Here is a 26,284-nt window from a genome sequence, read left to right as displayed (position 1 = left end):
CGTCTGCTCGTATTAGCTTGTGTGGATGTGAATCTGGGGACCAATCTGCCCACATTGGCTTGTGTGGATGTTAATCTGGGGACCCGTCTGTTCGTATTAGCTTGTGTGGATGTGAATCTGGGGACCTGTCTGCTCACATGAGCTTGTGTTGATGTGAATCTGTGGACCAATCTGCCCACATTGGCTTGTGTGGATGTTAATCTGGGGACCCGTCTGCTCGCATTAGCTTGTGTGGATGTGAATCTGGGGACCCGTCTGCTCACATGAGCTTGTGTGGATGCTAATCTGGGGACCCATCTGCTCGCATTAGCTTGTGTGAATGTTAATCTGGGGACCCGTCTGCCCACATTAGCTTGTGTGGATGTGAATCTGGGGACCCGTCTGCCCACATTGGCTTGTGTGGATGTGAATCTGGGGATCCGTCTGCTCACATGAGCTTGTGTGGATGTGAATCTGCGGACCAATCTGCCCACATTGGCTTGTGTGGATGTTAATCTGGGGACCCGTCTGATCGTATTAGCTTGTGTGGATGTGAATCTGGGGACCCGTCTGCTCACATGAACTTGTGTGGATGCTAATCTGGGGACCCATCTGCTCGCATTAGCTTGTGTGGATGTTAATCTGGGGACCCGTCTGCCTACATTAGCTTGTGTGGATGTTAATCTGGGGACTCATCTGCTCGCATTAGCTTGTGTGGATGTTAATCTGGGGACCCATCTGCTCGCATTAGCTTGTGTGGATGTTAATCTGGGGACCCGTCTGCCCACATTAGCTTGTGTGGATGTTAATCTGGGGACCATTCTGCCCACATTAGCTTGTGTGGATGTTAATCTGGGGACCCGTCTGCTCCCATTAGCTTGTGTGGATGTTAATCTGGGGACCCGTCTGCCCACATTAGCTTGTGTGGATGTTAATCTGGGGACCCGTCTGCTCGCATTAGCTTGTGTGGATGCTAATCTGGGGACCCGTCTGCTCACATTAGCTTGTGTGGATGTGAATTTGTGGACCAATCTGCCCACATTGGCTTGTGTGGATGTTAATCTGGGGACCCGTCTGCTTGCAATAGCTTGTGTGGATGTTATGTTGGGGACCCGTCTGCCCGTATTAGCATGTGTGAATGTTAATCTGGGGACCCGTCTGCCCGTATTAGCATGTGTGGATGTGAATCTCGGGACCCGTCTGCCCGTATTAGCTTGTGTGAATGTTTATCAGGGGACCCGTCTACCCGTATTAGCTTGTGTGGATGTGAATCTAGGGACCCGTCTGCCCGTATTAGCTTCTGTGGATGTTAATCTGGGGACCCATCTGCTCACATTAGCTTGTGTAGATGTGAATCTGTAGACCAATCTCACCGCATTGGCTTGTGTGGATGTTATGCTGGGGATCCGTCTGCCCGCATTAGCTTGTGTGGATGTGAATCTGGGGACCAATCTGCGAGCATTAGCTTGTGGATGTTTATAATCCCATGGGGTCTTTGCAACAAAGAGGAGCCATGTCACCTCCAGCACCCTGGAATAATTCAAAATTTCTGCCCGAACAGCCAGAGTACAGCATCAGCTACACTGCTGCACTTCAGCAATGCTGCAGCACTGGGCGGGATTCAAAACTGAATCCCAGTCGCATATGCAATTGCAAATGACAGCTGCTCACCTCCACTCCTTTGTTTTTATTTTCCCCAAGATAGTAGTACACTACCATCTCATATCATCTTCCATCCCTCTCCATGATCTCTCTCTCTCTCTATATATATATATATATATATATATATATATATATATATATATATATATATATATATATATATATATATATATATATATATATATATATATATATATATATATATATATATATATATATATATATATATATATACAGTGGGGAGAACAAGTATTTGATACACTGCCGATTTTGCAGGTTTTCCCAGTTACAAAGCACGTAGAGGTCTGTAATTTTTATCATAGGTACACTTCAACTGTGAAAGACGGAATGTAAAACAAAAATCCTGAAAATTACATTGTATGATTTTTAAATAATTAATTTGCATTTTATTGCATGAAATAAGTATTTGATAAATCAGAAAAACAGAACTTAATATTTGGTACAGAAACCTTTTTTGCAATTACAGAGATCAGACGTTTCCTGCAGTTCTTAACCAGGTTTGCACAGACTGCAGCAGGGATTTTGGCCCACTCCTCCATACAGATCTTCTCCAGATCCTTCAGGTTTCGGGGCTGTTGCTGGGCAACGCAGACTTTCAGCTCCCTCCAAAGATTTTCTATTGGGTTCAGGTCTGGAGACTGGCTTGGCCACTCCAGGACTTTGAGATGCTTCTTACGGAGCCACTCCTGAGTTGCCCTAGCTGTGTGTTTCGCGTCGTTGTCATGCTGGAAGACCCAGCCACGCCCCATCTTCAATGCTCTTGTTGAGGGAAGGAGGTTGTTGACCAAGATCTCGCGATACATGGCCCCATCCATCCTCCCCTCAATACGGTGCAGTCGTCCTGTCCCTTTTGCAGAAAAGCATCCCCAAAGAATGATGTTTCCACCTCTGTTTCACGATTGGGATGGTGTTCTTGGGGTTGTACTCATCCTTCTTCTTCCTCCAAACACGGCGAGTGGAGTTTAAACCAAAAAGCTCTATTTTGGTCTCATCAGACCACATGACCTTCTCCCATTCCTCCTCTGGATGATCCAGATAGTCATTGGCAAACTTCAGACGGGCCTGGACATGCGCTGGCTTGAACAGAGGGACCTTGCGTGCGCTGCAGGATTTTAATCCATGACGGCGTAGTGTGTGACTTATGGTTTTCTTTGATACTGTGATCCCAACTCTCTTCACGTCATTGACCAGGTCCTGCTGTGTAGTTCTGGGCTGATCCCTCACCTTTCTCATGATCATTGAGGCTCCACGACGTGAGATCTTGCATGGAGCCCCAGACCGAGGGAGATTGACTGTTATCTTGAACTTCTTCCATTTTCTAATAATTGTGCCAACAGTTGTTGCCTTCTCACCAAGCTTCTTGCCTATTGTCCTGTATCCCATCCCAGCCTTGTGCAAGTCTACAATTTTGTCCCTGATGTCCTAAGATAGCTTTCTGGTCTTGCCCATTGTGGAGAGGTTGGAGTCTGATTGATTGAGTGTGGACAGCTGTCTTTTATGCAGATAATGAGTTCAAACTGGTGTAGTTAATACAGGTAATGAGTGGAGAATGGGAGGGCTTCTTAAAGACAAAACTAACAGGTCTGTGAGAGCCGGAATTCTTACTGGTTGGTAGGTGATCAAATACTTATTTCATGAAATAAAATGCAAATTAATTATTTAAAAATCATACAATGTGATTTTCAGGATTTTTGTTTTAGATTCCATCTTTCACAGTTGAAGTGTACCTATGATAAAAATTACAGACCTCTACGTGCTTTGTAAGTGGGAAAACCTGCAAAATCGGCAGTGTATCAAATACTTGTTCTCCCCACTGTATGTATATGTATATATATATATATATATATATATATATATATATATATATATATATATATATATATATATATATATATATATACACACGAGGTGTGTTCAAAAAGTATCCAACCTTAATTTTTCGTGCGTAAACAAATGAAGCGAGGGAGGCGTGGTTTGGTGCACGTATGTAGGCGATCCAAATTCGTATGCGTGAATATTTTCCCGCCAACAGAAGCTGTCAGTCGCTGACAGACCGCCGATGAGTGAGGAAGTGTAAGTGAGCGCCGTCGGATTTTCGTTTCTGACAAAAAGTTTTTCGTTTTTTTTTTTTTCGTTTTTTTTGAGTCAAAAGTTGCGCACGATTTCTGTTTTTTCGGCTGTCAGATTCTTTCTGGGAAGTCATGTTGTTAATAATTATGAATGCAAGATAATTATAATTGTCTTGCAGATTATTGATTTTCGTAATTGATTTATTTTTTATTTTGTTTTGCAGGTTATTGCTGCGAGTTTGGAAAGTTACTGAATTTGCACCAAATTGAACCATTAATTACCTTTCAATGAATCAACGCATTGCGGCCGTGAAACATTACTACAAATGTCATGAACAACCAACGATGGCGGCACGCCGTTTGGCACAGGAATTCAATATTAACCCACCTCAGGGAAGAAACATACGATTGATTGTCGAGAAATTTGAAGCAACAGGGTCGGTAACCACTGTAAAGAAGTCCGGTCGTCCGAAAATGGCAATGAATGTAGTAGCTAAGGCTGAAGAAGCCATCAGAAGACTGGAACAAAGTCCGCAAAAGTCAACTCGCCGTTTATATACAGAGTTGGAAGTGAGCCAATCAAGTGTTATCCGTATCCTTCACCAGAAAAAATGGAAACCTCACATTCCACGCTTACTGCATGCCCTTCATGATGGAGATGACGACCGCCGTCTTCAATTTTGCGGAGTTCTTAGCTAAACTTCACGAAGAGGACACAATGCGAGACAACATCTGGTGGTCAAATGAGGCATGTTTTCAGCTTAATGACACAATTAACAGACACAATTGTGTCTACTGGACTGCGAATAACCCAAGAGTGACAGTTGAGGAGGTAAATTTACCTGGAGTGACAGTTTGGGCAGCCATATCTCCATTAGGGATAATTGGACCCTTTTTCTTTGAGGGATCTGTCACTGCAGAAATTTACCTGGATATGCTGCAAACCTTATTTTGGCCCAGGGTACAAGATCAGGACTGTTATTTCCAGCGTGATGGAGCTCCACCTCATTATGGACGTTATGTTCGTCAGTGGCTTGATGAAAACTTTCCCAGAAAGTGGATCGGCCGCCGCGGTCCGATCGAGTGGCCGGCACGCTCCCCAGACCTTACACCTCCGGATTTCTTTCTTTGGGGACTCGTGAAAGACCTTGTTTATCGTGAAAAGCCTCGTACCATTCAGGAATTGAAGGCTCAAATCACTGCAAAGTTTGAGGAAACTGATATTGAACTCTGCAGATGTGTGTGCCGCTCTGTGCCTGTTCGGCTGCAATTGTGCATCGATCACGAGGGAGGGCACTTTGAAAATTGCAAGTAAAACAGCTTGGTACAGTTCCGTAATAATTTTTTCTTGAATAAATGGTTAGATAAACATGTCATTCATTTATTTCTACCTTCTTGTACACTGTAATACAAATGGCAAACAAACAATCAACTGACAGAAATTGGGTGCTACTTCTGACTCACCCTGTATATCTATCTATAATTCCAGCAATCTCTGTGTGTGTGTCTGTGTGTGTGTGTGTGACCGCTGTTTCTCGACAACCACTGGTCCGATCTAATTGAAACTTGCCAGGTATATTGCTGGGGACCTGATGATGTGCCTTTTCAAGGTTTGGTATTAATCGGACAAGTGCTTCCCAAGTTATGGCCATTTTTTTTTACCAAACCAATGGCAAGACACGTTGTTGCGTGGGCGTGGCCGATAGGGAAGGGAAGCACAGCCGCGTTCCCCATTACGGGTTACAACGTACGGGCTTTCGGAGAGTGATCACTTCGTGTATTCTAATAATGTCTCGATTTCTTCTGCGCATTTATAGATAAACACAATGGCCCAAGTTATGATCGTTTTCATATTAGACGGTGTATAAATTTTGGGAACATCAGAGTGCTGGTATGCTCCGAACGAGGAAGTAAATTTTTTTTTTCTCTCTTCTCTTCTCTTTTTGTTTTTCCTTGCCACGACATTGCGAAAAGGTAAAATACGTTGGCGCTAATTGAATAATTGGGTATTAAAATTCATTGCGAATAATCGTAACTGCGAATAATATCGAACTTCCGGGTCACGCACGTACGGGCACGCGAGAGGAAGAAACGGCCTGTGTGGTTTATTTATTTATTATTATTATTTATTTATTTATTTATTTATTTTAACGGGCACGTACTAGTACTAGCAAATACCACACGTCGCTATGCCAATGGGAATGCTGAGAGGAGAGGGAAAAAGAGGGGAGAGAGAGGGAGAGGAGAAAGACAAAGTGTGGGGGGGGGAGTGAGGAGGTGGAGGGGGAAAGAAAGAGGTGGAAAAGGAGGGAGGAGGGGTGGGGGAGCAAGGAGGGAGGGAGAGTGAGAAGGGGTGGGGAAAGGGAAGGCAGACGTGTGGTGGAGCGTTAATTAAGATTCACACTGTCTCATCAAAATGATTCTGCAAAAAATAACATTGACGATGGAAACAAAATAATATCTGAAATCCATTTTCTACTGGTCAAACTATAAATACCGCCAGAGACAAACACCGCCTGGACGTGACTGCAGCCAAGCCGTCCAGACATAAACACTGCCCGGACATGTTCAGAGAAAAACACCATTCGGACGTGTCTGGAGCCAAGCTTTCAAGAGACAAACACACTCGGACATGTCCGGAGACAAACTCCTGTCTGGACATAAACACCACCCAGACACGTCCGGAGAAAATCCCCATCCAGACACGTCCGGAGATAAATACCATCCAGACACGTCTGTAGACAAACCCTGCCCGGTCACGTCCAGAGATAAACACCACCCGAACTTAACCACCGTCCAGACATGTATGGAGACAACCACCATCCAGAGACAGAGAGAGAGACAGAGAGAGACAGAGACAGAGACAGAGACAGAGACAGAGACAGAGACAGAGACAGAGACAGAGACAGAGAGAGAGACAGAGAGAGAGAGAGACAGAGAGAGAGAGAGAGAGAGAGAGAGAGAGAGAGAGAGAGAGAGAGAGAGAGAGAAAGAGAGGTGGGGTGGGAGGAGAGACTGAGAGAGGTGCGGGAGGAGGGTGCTATACTGTATTGGGAGGGGGGTAGAGCAAGGATGGGATAAAGAGAAAGAGAAAGGGGTGGAGGTAGGGGAGTTAGCAGAGAGAATATGTTATGCTTTATGAACAACACACACACACAGACACACACACACACACACACACACACACACACACACACACACACACACACACACACACACACACACACACACACACACACACACACACACGACATTTTGTCCATTGGACAGTGCTTGGCCGATATTGGACATTTTCAGGAATCGGCAGATTGGAGTTATTGTGATTACCAACAACAGTACGTACATTATACAACACAATAACCTTGAGTAGCTTTCACCGAAAAACAACGTTGCATTTTGTAGATGTTTAAAGATGGTGTTCATAAACATTAATCTTTATAAACAGCTGTGTGTGGCGGGTGGAAAAAAATTTGGCTCGGTGATTTAGAAAACACGTTAATACAGCAAATGGCTTGGAAATCAGGTGTTTTCACATATGTTTTGCTTTGAAACTCACAAGGAGAAATATATAACTTTGTAAAACAAATCCGATAACCAAATGCTTTAGAAACAGGTACGAAGACAAAGGAAAACCTGATAGAACCTCCACAAGATATGGGATGAAACTTTGCCACCACGGTGCCCATAACAGGTTCGGCATGCTCGCACACCCACGGAGAGTCCCTACAGAAACCAATTGCCGTCAAGAAACCCACGCACCCAGAAATGCCCAAGCAATGTCCAAATGCACAAATGAGCACCTTTTTTAGGAGTCAGAACAGCTGCAAAGTTCAATTCTGGAGCTTAAACTTTGTAATTCGGCTGAGTTGAAGAGATTCTGAGGTTATGGCATTTGAGGAAATGAAATAAAGCCACGAACGCTGGCCTCTCAGAGCAATGTACCCAGCGTTTCATAGCTATGATGAACAGGCATTCGATAATACGAGTGAGGAAAGTGAAAAAAAAACTTGATCGTTAAGAAATCGTTGTGGCCTGTTCCAAGTCATGGCATGGTTAATTGAGCAGGCCATGACGGCTTCAGGCTTCAGGAAGGTAACCCAGGATACGCCTTAATACCCCATGGAGAGCGGTGGCCGAGGATGCGCTGGATAAAGGATAAAATTAAATAATGCCATTAATTATCTTCAAGGATAAAGTCTCTCTTTTTCTCTCTCTCCTCTCTCCCTCTCTCTTTCTCTCACCTACCTCCCCACTCCATCCTCTCTCTCCCCCCCCCTCTATCTCCCCATCCCTCTCCCATTCCTCTCTCTCCCCTCCCTCCTTTCTCCTCTCTCTCTCTCTCTCTCTCTCTCTCTCTCTCTCTCTCTCTCTCTCTCTCTCTCTCTCTCTCTCTCTCTCTCTCTCTCTCTCTCTCTCTCTCTCTCTCTCTCTCTCTCTCTCTCTCTCTCTCTCTCTCTCTCTCTCTCTCTCTCTCTCTCTCTCTCTCTCTCTCTCTCTCTCTCTCTCTCTCTCTCTCCCCTTTCTGCTATCCTCCTCCCTCCTCCCCCCCTTATGTCCCTTTTCCCTCCCTCCCCTCCCCCTCACATCGTGTGTGTGTGTGTGTGTGTGTGTGTGTGTGTGTGTGTGTGTGTGTGTGTGTGTGTGTGTGTGTGTGTGTGTGTGTGTGTGTGTGTGTGTGTGTGTGTGATTGGTTATTGGTCGTTCGTCGATATCTCCATATACAGGTTTCAGAAAGTGGAATGGAGCCCTCCCAGGTCTCAAAATATCCACCTCTGTATGAGTGTTTGTTTGTGTATGTGCGCGCATGTGTGTGTACGTGCAAGTTGCTGTTTTCTGCTCGCTGCACATGTGGGTGGGTTCGGGAAGTGAGACATAGACCAACCATGTCTCAAAGTATGCAACTCCGTGTGTGTGTGTGTGTGTGTGTGTGTGTGTGTGTGTGTGTGTGTGTGTGTGTGTGTGTGTGTGTGTGTGTGTGTGTGTGTGTGTGTGTGTGTGTGTGTGTGTGTGTGTGTGTCGTTGATTGGTATCTTCATATGCAAGTTTCAGAATGTGGAATGGAGTCCTCCCAGGGCGGGCTCAAAGTATCCACCTTCATTTCGGTCAGGGTGTCACGATTCATAGACCAAGTTGTGAAGTTTTCTGTTCTCAAAATTTTGTGCCGAGGGCTCTCTTCAGGACCGTCACTGAGCCCAGTACGGCTTCCAACTGTTGTTTGTTTGTGGTAATATTCCCAGGGAGGATTTTTAACATCTCTGTGAGGTTCTTTGTTATCATTCCCATAGCTATAACAATCACTTGTTCAACTTTGGCATTCTTCAGCTTCCAGGATTTTTTCACTTCATTCTTGAGGTCTTGGTATTTGGTCATTTTCTGGATTTCTGCATTGTTAGTCCAAAATCACTGGTATTAACACCTCACTTAGCAATCACTTCTTCGCTCTTTTTTGTACCTCAGTATGATGTCTGATCGCAATGCTTTATTTTCGATGTTCACGCTCGATGGGATCATTCGGTTGAACGTGAGCGGTACTTCTTTGTTTTCAGTCCATGCTTTTGGTTAATGTTCTCACAAATTTTCTTCAACTGGGATATCAAAGTTTTTGCAGATGTGCCAGTGGTTAACATTACAAACTCTGTTGTGTCGCTGTGTGTACAGCTATTCTGTCATGAGATTATTTTTTGTGTTCAGTCATTCAGCATAACATGTCACTCTCTTTGCTAATGCCACCTCCTCCCCTCAACAATCTTCTTTTTTTTTTCCTCCACTCCCCACTCTCTCTGTCTGTCCCCTCCTCACCCCCACCCCCCGTCTGAATAAAATGCAGCACTCTCTTTCCCACACCTCTGTTGCTCTCTCACTATCTGACTGTCTGTCGCTCTCTCTCACACCCCTCCCTTCCGCAGTGTAGAGCAACGTTTCGTGAGGCGTTGCTCTCCCCACCTCCACCCCCTTTCCTCGCTCTTCTCCCCTTCTAAGCTTCCCCTTCCTCACCCACTCCTTGCTTCCCCTCCTTCCTCTCCCTTTCCTCTATCCTCTCTGCCTCCCCTCCACCCTCTCTCTCCCTTTCTCTTTCTCCACCTCCCTCCCATTCACACCACCATCAGTGAAGCGATGGGTTGTATGTGCTTGTGTATATATATATATATATATATATATATATATATATATATATATATATATATATATGTGTATATATATATATTGTTGTGGTTGAGGAAATTCGCAAACCACCATTCAGGTCCCGTAGGTGAGATATCTCTGTAAGTACATGTGTAGTTAGCCCCAAACCCGTTGTTTAGAGGGAATAAATGTGATTCATTCGGGCTGAGACCCTTTAAGAGAGCCGTTTTTCTGTTCTATCTTTATTTTGAACCAACCACGTCTCAACCGCCATCACACAACAACCACCAACCGCAACGCCGCTTCACAACACCAACAATGCCAACAGCCACGACCTTTACCTTCACAGCACACCATCCCGCAACCATCGCATCACCGCCATTCCAAGCATCACCATGGCCAGGGACCGCCACTTTAGACCCTCCACCACCTTCGCCTCTCCTTCTGCGGCCATTCCCACACCGCTTGTGGGCACCGAGCGTCAGGCTGTCCTGGACTCGTACAAGGCGCGCGCCGAGCAGCGGGTGCAAAAAGCGGCCTTTCTAAGGAGAAGTCGGATCAGGAATGATACACGCCCACTTCTGATCCGTCCTATCCGCAAGCGCGGGGCGATTTGGCCCCGCCTCAAGGCGCGTCGGAGTAGAATCGATATATGCAAATTCGAGGATCAGGGGAGGTTCACGCCCACTTTTCCTCCGTCCAATGGGTGAGCGTGGCTCCGCCCCCGAGCTCATCCTGATCCGGAAATTTGCATATGGGTTCTCCTGCCGTACTATAAAGCGCGGGGCAAATTCAGGCAGTTTTGGGCTCGGGCGAGTTGGAGAGGTGTGGCGGCGGCGGAGTGTGGCAGCAGCAGTCAAGACGGGTCTGGAGGAGAGTCAGTCTGTCGGGGTTCAGAGTCTGTCGGGGAGCTGCAGAGAGGGGAAGCCGGGAGCACGGTCGAGGTCGCAGTGGAGTCGCTCGTCGCGGGACCCAAGCAAGCCAGCTATCCTCTTTCCCCAGAGCATCAACAATTCCCCCCTTTTTCTCCCCCCCCCCCACGCTGAGATAGTGCGGAAAGGGGGCCCCGTTCCACCCCATTCCAAGCAGTGCCAACGAAACTCGCGGAGGAGCGCGGAGTCGAGGCACCGCTGCCATATTTGCGGCTCATCACAAGACGGGTAGGCTCCACCCGGTCTCGCGCCCACAGTCCCGTCTGTCCCCTTGTCGTTGAGGGTGGCCCTTTTTCTTTTGCTTTTGAGTATATGTGTTGTCGGCGCCGTCTGTAAAGTAAAACTGTGTAAGTGTTGCCGTGTGCTCGCGTAGTCGGTAGTAGATCTGCATTGTTGTGTTTCTTTTGTTGCAATTGCTTTTGGTGCATAATTGTTGTAATTGTATATGTGTGCTATCCGTGTGCCACGGAATAAATGTGCCTCATGTTGAACTGTTTTTCCCGTTTCGCTTCGTCTTTTCTTTAATTTAATCTCCATCTTACTTCACGTAAAGGGTTGGTAGTGGGCTAAATACGCCCGATAATTCATCGGAACCGTCGAGGTTGATGATAACACCGCTCTGTTATCCCGATAGTACGGAACGGGTCGCTTAAAGTGGCCCGAGTCCGGAGTCGACCTGCGGCGAGGTGCGATCGCCCGGTCTACCCTCCGTGTGGGTACTTAGGTAGGTCGAATTTGGCGAACAACCCTATCCCACGCGGGGGCCGATTGGCACGATCGTGGTGAGGCCGAAAGGCCCACCCGTGACTAGTTCCCGGCGTTAGTCCGAGAGGGTCACGACAGAATTGTCCGTCCGGTGGGCGACGTGCCGCGATTCGAGTTACGTGGCCGCTCGCACGCCGGCGGGCGCGAATTCGCAACAATATATATATATATATATATATATATATATATATATATATATATATATATATACATATACATATATATATATATATGTATACATATACATATACATATATATATACATATACATATACATATATATATATATACATATACATATATACACACACACACACACACACACACACACACACACACACACACACACACACACACACACACACACACACACACACACACACACACACACACACACACACACACACACACACACACACACACACACCCTAGCTGATTGCACCCGGCGTTGCCGGGTTATTTTTGAATGAATTTAATATTCTGGACATAGGTCTGATGCGAGCCCAGTGTCAGTTCCTTATGGGGCCACGGCAGTCATCGCCTAAGGGGGTTGGTGAGGGGGAAACAAAAAACACCTCTGAAACAAAAAATGTCAGAACGGGCCCCGGGAAGGTTATAGGCTAGGTGGCGAGGCCCCTCGGCCCTTGGGGGGTGGATTTTAGATGGTAGTTTATATTTAATGGGATTTTCCGGCAGCGGCCATCGTAATCATTTTCAACCGGTCAGCCATCTTGGATCTTATCTAAAAAAAAAACACTTGCATATGTAAGCGATCATTCATTATGTGTGTGCCAAGTTTGAATAAGATCGATAAATGCATGTCCGAGAAATGGTTGAGGCCGTGTTCAACATTGTTTTTTTTTAACAATTAAAATGGCTGCCAGTCGGCTATCTTTGATCGCATCGTGGAACAAAATGATATGCATATGTATGCCATCATGTGTTGTCTTTGTGCCAAGTATGAATAAAATCGGTCCTTACATGGCTGAAATATGGTTGCGGACGCACGCACGCATGCACACACACACACACACACACACACACACACACACACACACACACACACACACACACACACACACACACACACACACACACACACACACACACACACACACACACACAGACATAAAAATCGAGACCAAATCCATAAGCCCCCGTTTTGGAGTCAGTCCAACAGGGGATAATAAAGAATGCAAGCAGGCTGTGCTTGTAGACCACAATGCACCAAAAGTGAAGATCTGTGGGGCATGACATGATGGACGCCTACCTTCTCCAAGCTTCCCAGCCTGCTCCGCAGCACCTTCAGGGATAATCTTAGAGATGTACGTTCCCAGTTCTCCTTCTTTTTCAGTTCCTGATGCAGCCCCACCAGCACCTTTGCCAACACTGTTTCCTGTTGTGCACATATTGGTTTTTTTAAAGGTGATACGGTCTCCCGTGGATGTTTTAAAAAGTTAAACCTGAGTCTGCTTCATTGTGTTCACAATACAAGAAGGATAGAAACCCAAGATTCATACCTGCAAGTTCAGACACATCAATGGTACCAGACAAATAAAAAGCAAAATCATTGATGAAAGGGAAGAAAAGGGTTGGGAGGCAAGTACTTTTGTAACAATCAAAAGAACAACATTCGTAGGTAAAACAAACCTGTGAAAGCTTGTATCTTTGGTTCTACTTTCGGAGACCTTGCCTGTAGCTGGACAACTTCAGCATCTGTTCCTGACCTTGGAGCTAGGTCTGCTGATGTCGACCTGCTCTTCTGAGGCTCCTGCATTGCAGGCTTTGGTTGTGTTTGGCCTAAAAGACTGGATTTGAGTAATGGTAGTTCCATTGTAGGTGCTGACCGAGGAGGAAATGCATCTCGCATTGCGGGTTTGACTTGTGGCATCTCTCTGAGTCCAGGTCTTGACTGGCGAGAATCCTGGTTGTAACCCCCTGGATGAGATTGGTGGGAATCCTGAGTGTATCCTGCTGTGTGAGCCTGGCGGGAATCCTGGGGGTATCCTGCTGTGTGAGCCTGGCGGGACTCCTGTGTGTGGCATGCTGTTTGAGCTTGGCGAGAATCCTGGGGGTATCCCATTGTGTAACCTTGGCGAGAATCCTGGGGATATCCCCCTGGATGAGGTTGGTGGGAATCCTGAATGTATCCTGCAGATGTGCGAGTCTGGCGGGAATCCTGGGTGTGGCCTGCTGTTTGAGTCAGGCGAGAATCCTGGGTGTATCCCACTATGTGAGCCTGGCAAGTATCCTTGGTGTGGCCTGCTGCATGAGGCTGGCGTGAATCCTGGGGGTATCCCGTTGTGTAACCCTGGTGAGAATCCTGGGTGTATCCTGACGTGTGAGCCTGGCGTGAATCATGGGTGTATCCTGCTGTGTGAGCCTGGCGCGATTCCTGTGGGTATCCTGGCGTGTGAGCCTGGCGCGATTCCTGGGGGTATCCCGGCGTGTGAGCCTGGCGCGATTCTTGGGGGTATCCCGGCGTGTGAGGCTGGCGCGATTCCTGGGGGTATCCGGGCGTGTGAGCCTGGCGCGATTCCTGGGGGTATCCCGGCGTGTGAGCCTGGCGCGATTCCTGGGGGTATCCCGGCGTGTGAGCCTGGCGCGATTCCTGGGGGTATCCCGGCGTGTGAGCCTGGCGCGATTCCTGGGGGTATCCCGCCGTGTGAGCCTGGCGCGATTCCTGGGGGTATCCCGCCGTGTGAGCCTGGCGCGATTCCTGGGGGTATCCCGCCGTGTGAGCCTGGCGCGATTCCTGGGCGTATCCTGGCATGTGAGCCTGGAATGAGAGTCACACAGCTGAGTAAGACAACAGAACCTTTAAGATAATATCTTAAGTCAAATATTTAATGTGAAGTACTGCACAAAATCTAAATCAACACAGCCCCAGACGATGCATGATGAAATCTCATTCCAACCTCACGTCTTACCCTATACTTCCACCATGTTTACACACTCTTTTATACCCTCAGACGAAAAGGATTCATCATCATCAGCTGGAGGCAGCATGTGATGTGATCTCAACATGCTTCTGTCAAAATGATGTCATGATTTTCAAGTGCTAATTCTTCTGATCTTAATCTTCACATCATCTTTTTTCCTGATCTTGTGATGTCAATGTGATGACCTGAGGATCTCCAGTTTCATGTGATCTCAATGTTCTGGTGAAAAATAATATTCTAACTACCCTCTGCTTGAATGCATTCAAAACATCCACTGCAAAAATCGTTTGCTCTCCATCCATCGGACAACTTCCAATATTTATTCATAATAATCATCTTTATCCATCCATCCATTGGGACCATACTCTGTGCAGAGCGTTGGTGCTGCCTAAGCAGTCTCCTTGGCTATTGGGTCCAATCCTGGACGGGTCGCCACTCCTTCACAGGATACCAGCAAACTGGCACTCATTTTGCCGACCTCGGAAAGATGACAGGCAGAGTCAACCCCACCTGGTATTAATTCAACAGAAAAGGGGGGTTTCAACTCAAGATCCTCGGATCCCAAGCCCACAACCCGAACCATTAAGCCAACACCAGGCATAACCATCTTTACTGCAACAGGAAATGCTCACACATATTTCTGATTCACACAAATCTTTTCAGCACATCTCTGAGGGTTTGATGGTATAGATTTGGTTGTTTGAACAATTCAGGTGGAGTTGGAACAACTATTTTTAAGTGAAAAATAAAGAAAAAAGATCGATCACACAGTAATTCAGGACAACATCCCACAATAAGGGAAGGGAATAAGAGTCAACCACAACAAGTGGATTAGCATCACGTGTAGATCAGACCAGATGGGGTGAGCAAACTTTCACCTTGAAGATCGTTCATGAGCCAGTTGGGTTTATATCAATGATCCAATAGTGATGTGGCAATCCTCCTGATGCTCGTTTCACTTCCTGATGATTCAAATCCACATCAGAAATAAGGAATGCTGCCTTCAGCTGGATTTGAACCCACAACCTCTGGGATCCTAGGGTCCACCACCATAAGGCCACCACTGTACCCAAATTCAAGATGCATGCACAATTCCTCCAGATTTCCTTTGTTAAAAGGTAGTTTGTGATCACTATCGAGTTCAGGCTCACTTTTGTAATTAAACAAGGATGTGGGTATTCAACAGGAAATTTTTCACCATGGATGCATCCTATAAAGTAGGAATGAGGTGCATTCGACAACTTGGCTCTCCAACCTTATTTTATTGCGACAAAGTCCAAGAGGATGGTGCCCTAGTGGCACACTCATCTTTGGACTGTCTAATCCGGGTTTGATTCCTGACCTAACTAAAAACGATCACACCGGTGTTTCAAAGGGCAGGATGTCACCTCAAATAGTGCAGGGTCCATCGGGTGAGACATTATGCTGAGGACTTGTCTCGTCCCATTCATTCTTGGTGGGCATTAAAGATCCTACGGTGTGTTTTTCAAAGAACAGTCTGCGAGTTGTTGCCGGCACCCTTAACTGAACAAATTACAAATTCCTGCCCTGACCTACAGGTGGCACTGCATAAGCAGTACACCTGCATTCCGAGCAATGATGCAACCAACAGCTTGAAGCTGCACTAGTAAGGATGGGTTGCAGCATAAACAATTTCAATAAAAAGGTTGGAGATCCATGTGATCATATTATAAAGACAGAAAATAGTGGCAATCCCTGGAAATAGCTGGAGCTTTTAAAGGATCAACCATACTATCAAGATTGTACGACGTCTTACATCGCATTACTTGTGAACAAAATCCTAAAGTTTTGGGATCATTGAATAAATTATTTTCCCACAACCTCTCATTATTCAGAATCCCTTGTCATAGTTGTCAAATAATTAAATTAATTCCCCTATTCACTGATCAAATAATTAATTAAGAAATCGTCACATGGCCTTTCAATGAGGCAATGTCGAAACAGCTCAAGAACCAAACAGCATCTGGGGTCAAACGTACCTTGATGTCACCGTTGCTGTTTCTCGATTGTCTGTGTTGTCTTGCCTTTTCTGCTCTATTGATGGCCGTGCCTCGTTGAGAGTGCCAGCCATCTCGACGGGAATGTCGGGGTTTTTCAAACCAATCTGTTTCCTCGTTCCGCAAATGGTGTGCTTTATGAACAAAGGAAGACGTGGAGGTCTATTATATAACATGGACTTGACCCAATTCTGGGTTAACAGAAATGCTAAACAATGTGGTAAGGAGGCACGAGCAACGTGGGGCAGCACGAGTAATGCAGGGATGCACGGGCAATGCGGGAAGACAAATGTTGGTTCTCAATCATGGTTCTAAATCACACCCAATTTTACATTGAAGTGAAAGGGAGAAAAAGGGAAAAACTATTGACCAACACCCCAAACACCGACAAAAATCCTATTTCTCCCTCCCTCAACTAAGTCATTAACAAAGGTTAAATGCTCAATAGGCCCACCACACCTCCCTCTCTCACTTCTCCCAAGCCCTTTGTTGATTCTAAACCACACATATCCCCCCCCCCCCCAAAAAAAAAATTCTCCTATTTCTCCCACTATACTACTGATGAAACATTTTCATTAAAGTCATATAGAGAGCCAATGAATATTTGTTTATATTCTATTTTAGGGAACAGCTTAAATTTCTTGTGGAACTCATCGCCGTCAAGTACAGTGGAACTTCCCGGACTTGGCACCTCGAGGGACCAGCCCAAAAGTGCCAACTTCGAGAAGTTGCCAAGTCCGAGAAGTTGGGAGTTCCCTGCAAGAGTGCCAACAAAAAAACAATGGAACAGTGAAGTGATTTATACTATTTATGTACATTTATTAACACACAAGATACACGTACCATAACTTCTATTTAAAAACCTGAGCAAGATATACAATAGTGTTTATTTAAAATTAGCAAATTACGTACATGTATCTTCATTATTTCATGTAACAATAATTGTATGAGCTATGCTGGTGAATGAAAAATAAGACATCAAGTCCGTCTGGTGGGAAGAAGTCACGAATTTTTCAAGCAAAGAATTGTTCATCTGTGTGATAAGCTGCACATAATCGGGCATATTCTCTCGTAGAAAAAGTCTCTGAGCTTGTCCGTCATTTCAATCGCTTGTCTCATTGTTATTGTCGGGGATGGTTCGTTTTCCGCATCATCGTCATCATCAGCGGGCAGTGACTGTCGTCCTCCGTACAGTTGACGTCACTGGTGACGAGTTCGTTGTCACACGCCACGTATTTGATGGGAGTATCATCTCCCAACCCGGTTGCGCGTTGAAACCGTCGAACGACTTCGGCCAAAGGCATCTCGTCTTCTGGATCATCAGTGAACGTATCCGTGAAACCAGAGCGACCGAAGCAGGACGTAATTTGTTTGAAGCAGCGGGTTTTTCAGACCTTCCAATGATCAAAGGCTTTTCAAACTCGCCTTTCATGTTGACACTAAGCATCGCAGTCAGGAGCTCCTTCGATCGTTTGCCGCCCTTGCAGTCTGTGCCACAGACGCGCAGTGTTTTGTCTGGCAGAGCTCGGTAAGACAGTCCATTTTCGTCAAGGTTGAAAATGTCTTTTGGATCGTACAATTCAGTTATTCCGGGCAATCTTTCTTTCCACTGGTCTGCAGTCTCTAACGTGACAGCAGCCCCTTCACCACTCAGAAAGGCACAATTTATGTTGTGGCGAGTTTTAAAGTTGTCCAACCAGCCCGTCGAGGCCTTGAAGTCACATATTCCTTGTGATCCAGTGGAGGCGAGTGCTTTCTCCCTGATCATCGGTTCTGAGATCGGCACATTCGAAGCTCGCATCCTGCAGAACTACTCCCAGATAAAGTCATTTACAGGCTCGAAACGACAGATGTTGGCCTGTTTCTTCTTGCTCAGCTCATTCTCTCCGTAGGCTTGCATGAATTCCGCTTTTCGCTTAAGAATGTTCTGTACCGTACCTCGGGCGATGCCGTACTATTCCGCCAGACTTCCTTGTGATCGACCATCGCTGTTCTTGATTAGTTCCACCTTCTCTGCCAGGGTCATTTGCTTGAATTGTATGCGAGGCATGTTGCCAGCTGACTGGTTCGTCAAACCCATCGCACCTTTTTAGGTCATCTCTTCGAGCATGACCTAATAATATGGGTGTCAATGTCGTTCGATCCGTCCGTCCGTCCGTCCGTTCACAATGAAGTTGAAGCGGGAGATCTGGTCATTAGTGATCCTGATAGAGGTCGAAGAGACGTACACGATGGTATGACTTTCAAGGTCACCGAAGGTCAAGGTCAAGGTCACGAGGCCTTTGAAGTTGCGAAAATGACGATTTTCAAATTCTATCTCCTCTGCCATTTCTCAAGCGATCTTGAATTTGATTGTAGCATATGAATCTATGGGACAATATCTAAATTTGGTCAGGCCGGATTTTCGATATTCGCTTTCGTTTTCGTGTCACGTGACTTCAAATTTGGCAAAAAATGCGAAAATGACGATTTTCAAAATCTATCTCCTCCTACATTTCTCAAGCAATCTTGAATTTGATTGTGGCATATGAATATATGGGACAATATCTAAATTTGGTCGGGACGGATTTTCGAATTTCGCTTTCGTTTTTGCGTCACGTGACTTCAAAGTTTGCAAAAACTGCCCTACCTTCAGGAGCTAATATATTCTCTACTGGGCATGGTAAAAGTTAGTGAATGGTGTCATTGCATAGCAGCTGACCTTGTCTTTCATGTCCATTCGAAAGAATACCGATATCTTCGAATACGTACACGTCACATGACTGAATTTTGCGAAAACTGCTTCATGTAGTTGCAAAATGTTGATTTTCAAAATCTATCTCCTCCTACATTTCTCAAGCGATCTTGAATTTGATTGTGGCATATGAATATATGGGAAAATATCTAAATTTGGTCGGGCTGGATTTTCGATATTCGCTTTTGTTTTTCGCGTCACGTGACTTCAAAGTTAGCCAAAAATCCCTCCTGACCCGAGAACACTACACCCTAGTTTCTCGCAGAGATGACCGTCACTCACGCACGGGTGTATTTTTTTATATCGTTCTTTGAGTCCAAACATCAAACTTGAGTTGAACTGTCATTAAACCACACCTAGATTGTTAATTGGGCCTATCACCATGAAAGTTTTCTTCATTGCTAAGTCCGAGAAGTTGATTGGTTAATTGGGACCAGCTTTTGGGTGTCAAGTGCTAGAAACGAGAAGTGCTAAGTCCGGGAAGTTCCGTCAATAAGAAATTGTATTAGCTTCGATCGGGACCGGCCGAAACCCGCCAAGTAGGAGAAGTTGCCAACTCCGAGAAGTGCCAACTCTGGGAAGTTCCACTGTAAATGAACAAACAATATTTTGGAACTTGGTTCTTAGTTTAAATATCTTTGTTGAGCACAGATTAAATTTAAATTATTGGTTGGCGGTTACGTTTTTATTTTAAGCAATAAATTATTCCAAAATAAATAGAGAAAAATCGATAAAGATTTTAAAACTTATGAACAAACAAAAGATGAATTTCATTCCATCACTTCAGAAGAGAATAGCTTAATATAAGGTATTGAAAAATATGTGAGAGATGTAAAATTGATGAAAGACAATTAATTATAACGATAAGGGCACTCGGTCGAATGCATAGCTCCGCCACGCAACGCCTGATCCACGAGAACATATCAGGTCCAACACATTTTTGAAATATCATGCTATACAGTACTATATCGTTTTTGGCCCATCTCTCAATGGTGAAGAATCACTTTAAACATTAAATAATTCTCATATCCATATCCGGTTTCGGATCTTCACCAAAATCGAATAAATTCGTCCTTGCCACACACCCAACCTGTCCACCAAGTTTCATCCGAATCTGTCTGCAACTTTTTGAGATATCGTGCTGTATAGTCCTTTAGCCCTATCTCTCAATGCTGTAGAATCAATTTTTTTTAATTCTCGAATCCGGATCCGGTTTCGTATCTTCATCAAAATCGAATAATTTCTTCCATGTCACACACCCAACATGTCCACCAAGTTTCGTCCGAATCCGTACACAACTTTTTGAGATATTGTGTTCCAAATCATTTTTGGCCGGATCTCTCAATGGTGAAGAATCACTTTATAAATTCTAGTCGTCGGATCCGGATCCGGATCTTCACCAAAATCTAATCAGTTTGTCCTTGTCACACACCCAACCTGTCCACAAACTTTCATCCGGATCTGTCCACAACGTTTTGAGATATCATGCACACAAACAGACAAACAAATACGAAAAAGACGTCATGCAGAGCACGATACTTGCAAAATCCAAATTATCCGTGCCAATTCTTCCACAATTTACTAATTCCACACACTTGCCATCCACAACTCCACACACTTGCCGATAGGAGAGCATGGCCCCATATGCTTGGCTCATTGTAGTTTCCCGGACAGCCTGCAGTAGCTGTCGGGCCCACACTAGGCAGTGGCCCCCTCTCTGGACCATGTGGTCCATTGCGAGGCCCTCCCCTCTCCAGGCTGTGAGGCCTGCTCTGAGTTCTGTGCATGGGTGGGTTCCGACAGTACCGCTGCATGTACCCTCTTTCCCCGCACCTGAAACAACTCCCAATAAACGAACCCTTCAGGAATTCAGACGGAGCACCCCCTACTCCTGGGCCAACCCAATGAGGATCAGGCCGCCATGCAGGCAAAACCCGGACGACACCGCTGTGACTCACCCACTGCAAATTTACCCTTTGTCAAATTTGACAGCTGCCAGCTGATCCCCCTTAGCATTTGGGTAATGCCTGATTCTTCCCGCCTCTCTTCCTGATCCCGTACCTCCACCTGTTATACCATCACAGGCGACCTCTCTGGTATGTGGTTTGACTTCCTTAAAAAGGTAAGTCTCGCCACGCACTCCGCCGCTTGGTGCACCGTGGCCGGGTCCTGCAACTCCACCAGAGTTCGGACCTCAGGATCAGGAAGGGTGTCCATAAACTTTTTCTATTTCCAGCTTATCCCATGCCTGTGCCTGTAGGTCCCTATACCAAATCCTCACAGGTTGGTATATATCCTGGGCCAGCTCCTGCAACGTTTCACCAGGTTTCAGTCTATGATGCAGCAGCTAGGGCTGGACCAGGTCGCACCTTTCACCCGTCCAAAACCTATGGTTCATCGCAAATGCCCTTACTGGTCCATATTCCCTCTGGGACCATGTTTAAAATGTCTGTGGCTGGCCCCACAGTTTTGCCAATAGATTCCCCCATCCATTCCCGCTCTCCCCAACCATTGAGCTGAGACACATTCAAATAGTGTCAGGAAAGCGTTTCAACTCCCTGACCCATCAAAATGTACAAGGGGGATGGTTTTTCCCGAGGTTTTTCTCCCCGACTCCTCAATGTCTGAATGAGGTCTTTAAAGGGAGAAGAAATAAACCTAAAACAGAGTTGATGAAGTATGTATGAAGCACGATATCGATTATGGAAATAGCACAATGCTGGAAGAAAAACACAAAGCCAAAAGAGAAATGTTGCATAATTTGTCTTCAATACGAAATCCAATGCTGAGAGAAAAGGTTGATGGGTTTATCGTGAAGAAGATGATAAGTGCTAAAGGCGCTGTCACACCTTGACGTTTTAGCCAGCAATGGCAACGTATAAAATGTCTGTAAAACGTTGGCGTACGCTGAAGTTTTGAGGTTTTTTACCTTCGCAAACTTTGTTGCGGAGGTTATGTTTTGATCACTGTGTATTTATTTATTTGTGAATATGTGTTTGTTTGTTTGTTTGTTATTCGCATAACTCCAAATGTATTGAACTGAATCGCAGCAAATTTGGTGGGATGATTGGTTATTATCTGAGGACCATTTGATTAGATTTTGGGAGCGATCGGGTCAAAGGTCAAGGTCAAGGTCATGAAAAGGTCAAAATCGTCTTTTTACCATAGCGTGGTCAATTTGTATCCAATTTGCATGCAACTAATGCCAAAATGTTCAGAATTCAATGCCCCATCTTGTGATATGTGACATGACACAATGACGTAATAAACCTTATTAGCGGTTGGGAGTCAAAGGTCAGGGAGGGTCACGACATTGCAAAATGTGCGGTTTTAGTCATAACATGGTCAATTCTTATCCGATTTGCATGAAACCAAAACCAAAATGTTGACTGTTCTGTTCCCCACACTGTAATACCAATTACAAAATTGAGAGTACAAAGGTCAAGGTCGAGGTCATGAAAAGGTCAAAATCATCATTTTGCCATAGTGCGGTCGATTTTTATCCAATTTGCATGCAACCAATGCCAAAATGTTGTGAATTCAATGCCCAATCTTGTGAGATACGATATGACACAATGACGTCATTACCTTTGTTAGCGGTTTGGGTCAAAGTTCAGGGGGGTCAACGACCTTTATTATCATAACGCAGTCAATTCTTATACAATTTGCATGTAAGTAGATTCAAAATGTTTAGAATTAAATTCCCTGTCCTGTGATGTGTAATATTTGATTTCTTATAATGTGACCAGTTGTCATCAGATTGACTTGACACCGACACCCAAAAAGGTCAGGGAGTTCATACAGAAATTGTACAATGTACGTGAATCAGTGTCAAACAGCAGGAATTTTAATGTTTTTAAGCCATCATAACACATATGAGATGGCAGATGTGGTATGGTATTAAATACCCTCACAATCACGGTTTCTGGGGGGGGGGGGATGGCAAAATGTAGCGTTGGCGAAGGTATGCGCTCTACTGAGTGCCCGTTCTAGTTTTGGGACACGTCGAATACGGTATGGGTAAGTTGTGTATACGTTAGGATCACGATGAAAAACAATGAAGTACGCTGGCATATTACGTGGTACGTCTAGTACGTCGTGAAATTTCAAGCATGCTGAAAATTTTACGACGTACTCGACGAATAGCTCACAAGTTCCGCATACGCTGGCATAAGTTCTCGGCACGCTCCGTGACCGTTGTCACACGTCGGACACACGTTATTTGTAAGTTACTCATAAGTCGAAACACGTCGAGGTAATGTTTAGCATACCCGAAACTTAATTATTAACCAATGAGTAACGTGCTTTGATCCTATGTGTAACGTATCTCAAACGCACATTGTCGTATGTAGACGAATTTGATTGACGTCTTCCGGACGACCACAGAACTTACTGAACGTGTTTCTAACTTACATCTACCGTATAATGGCGATTTGGCAGCGTTTAGGGGAATTGATATATACAAATGGGCTTCACAAAAGGAACCCGTCAGTGTTCCAGACTCCATGTTGAGTAGATGTCAATGTCAGTAGTAGTAGTATTAGGTGAGCATGTCAGTAGTAGTAGTATTAGGTGAGCGTGTCAGTAGTAGTAGTAGTAGTAGCCGTAGTAGTAGTAGTAGTAGTAGTAGTATTGGTAGTAGGTGAGCGTGATGTGGAGGGTGTGGGTGATGATGGATCCTCATTGCATCCACAAATAGGAGACTACTTTGCACCATTGTTCGATGTTCTTTTCGGCTAATTTTTTTTCTTATTCCCACGATGAACTATTTTTTTGTTTCAGTTTTTAAAGTATTCAAAACGACTTGGACAAATGCATAATGCACTAGTAATAAACACAGAACGCTTCGATAACTTATAGATAAGTTATACCAACGATTGATTGGCGTGTTTTAGGCGTCCACAAACTATGCCCAACGATAGTCTAACGTATGCATAGCGTGGCAGCGTATCGTCGACGATTACGTGAGGTTTTCTATTCATAGGCTGCAACTTCACTTTTCATAAATGCCTGTCACTCGCTGATTGTTTTTGGACGCTGGTGCTCGGCAATTGAAATCGTTTCCATTGAACGAGTGAAATCGTTTCCATTGAACGAGTTAAATCGCTTCCACTGGACTATTGAAATGATTTACAATGAACGATTTAAATAAATGGCTGTCACTCGCCGATTGTTTTTGGACGCTGGTGCTCGGCAATTGAAATCGTTTTCATTGAACGAGTTAATTCGCTTCCACAGCACTGCAGTCACGGCACCAACAGCAGCAGGCTCAGTGCCAGTCACATGCCAGGCTCAAGCGGATCCCTGGAGAAGGTGTACTGCTTGGTTATCCTTGGACCCACTCTGGCTCACAGCTCGTCGAACATCGCTGGGGGCATTTGCAGGAAGTTGATGAAGGATGCACGGTCCTCGTTCCAGAGTTCCACCATGAGCTGGTCATATATGCCGTAATGGCGTCGCCTCCCGATCCATGGTCTGACCCAGTTCCTTCTCCTCCGTTCACGTCTTCTTCTCCTGGCTCTATTGGCACGCAACTGGTGCAGTGTCAACTCGATGAGGTCATGTTGATGTTGGAGGATAGGTAGGTATTGTCGTCTCAGCCTTGTCGTATCCTCCATCTCTCGGAATGACATGGACATGTACTCACCACGAAGTCTAAAAAAAAGACGGGTTCCTCCTGCAAAGTCCCTTTTTATATACCAATTCCCCTAATCGCTGCCAATACGCCATTATACGGTATCTGCAAGTTAGAAACGCGTTCAGTAAGTTCTGTGGTCGTCCTGAAGACGTCAAATACGTCTACATACGTATTTGTGCGAAAGACATGCTTTACAAATAATTCCCAAGCACGTTACTCAGAGGTTATAAATAAGTCAGCGGTACCCTAAACATTACTTTGACGCGTTTCGACGTATGAGGAACATTCAAGTAACGTGTTGCGAAGTGTGAACAACGTTCGTGTAGCGTGCTTACAAAACGTTACTCATTGGTTAGAAATAAGTTTCGGGTATGCTAAACATTACCTCGACGTGTTTTGACTTATGAGTAACTTACAAGTAACATGTGTCGACGTGTGTCAACGATCGTATAACGTGCCTACAACTTATGGCCAGCGTAGCGGAACGTGCGAGTCATACGCCGACATACGTCGTAAAATTTCAAGCATGCAAAAATTTGAGGACAACCCAAAAGTACAACGTTTAAAGCCAGCGTACTACGACGTATGGCAGTGTTTTTCAGCGTGCTCTTAACGTATACAAAACGTACCCATAACGTATTCGACGTGTGCCAGCGTTTTAGAAAAATTATTCATAAATCGGCATATGCTGGCTAAATCGTCAAGGTGTGACAGCGGCTTAAATTAAGACTTGAGCTTGGGAATTCAAAAAAAAACATAGGCTTTGATGATGTCATTATTGAAGAGTATTTACCGAATACACTTTTGGCTGATGAATTACATAAACCACTATTCACAGAGTTTAAAAGAAGGAAGGTTTATTCCAAAGGTGCTGATTACATTTTATCTGCTGACTTAATTGAATTCAATAATGATAAGGGATACAAGTATGCTTTAGCCGTTATTGATTTGAGGAGTTGATATGCGTGGGTTGTTCCTTTGTAAAATAAAAGAGTTAATACTCTTATGTTAGCTTTCCACAGATATTTAATAAAAGCAAAAGGAAACCAAATAAGTTATGGACTGATGAGGGAGCAGAGTTATATAACAAAGCATTTAAGAATTTTATTTAAAATAGTGACATTACATTATTCAGCACCTTTAATGAAGGAAAGGCAGTTGTTATATATTGAAAAATAAGGTCTTTAACCTTAAACAGTCTCCTTCAAAGTCTAACTAAAATAAATCGCTTACCATGAGATTTTCATCAAGAAAATTATACTTAAAGTAAAGTTATACTCTATAAATATGGAGAATACAACGTATTGCGACGTTTGTAATCATGAATAAAAAGATTATAACAAACACCTTCAAACACACAAACACACATTCAATCTATTCCAACAAATATCTCCACTTGAA

The 26,284-nt window shown here is 44.7% G+C and overlaps 1 protein-coding gene across 1 annotated transcript in view; it reads right to left on the bottom strand.

The window, feature by feature from the left end:
* BSN (bassoon presynaptic cytomatrix protein) overlaps positions 1-26,284 on the bottom strand; it is a 206,384-nt gene that overhangs the window by 81,062 nt on the left and 99,038 nt on the right. Inside the window, exons 6-8 of the mRNA XM_085864462.1 lie at positions 16,494-16,645; positions 13,202-14,330; positions 12,822-12,947 (exon numbers count right to left, since the gene is read on the bottom strand). Coding sequence (XP_085720588.1) covers positions 12,822-12,947; positions 13,202-14,330; positions 16,494-16,645 — 1,407 coding nt within the window. The remainder of the gene's footprint in view (positions 1-12,821; positions 12,948-13,201; positions 14,331-16,493; positions 16,646-26,284) is intronic.

This window comes from Eptatretus burgeri, chromosome 18 (genome assembly GCF_056783735.1).
Source record: "Eptatretus burgeri isolate ZD-2024b chromosome 18, Ebu_testis_v1, whole genome shotgun sequence".
NCBI lineage: Eukaryota > Metazoa > Chordata > Myxini > Myxiniformes > Myxinidae > Eptatretus > Eptatretus burgeri.
This window is presented reverse-complemented; position numbering and strand designations above follow the sequence as displayed.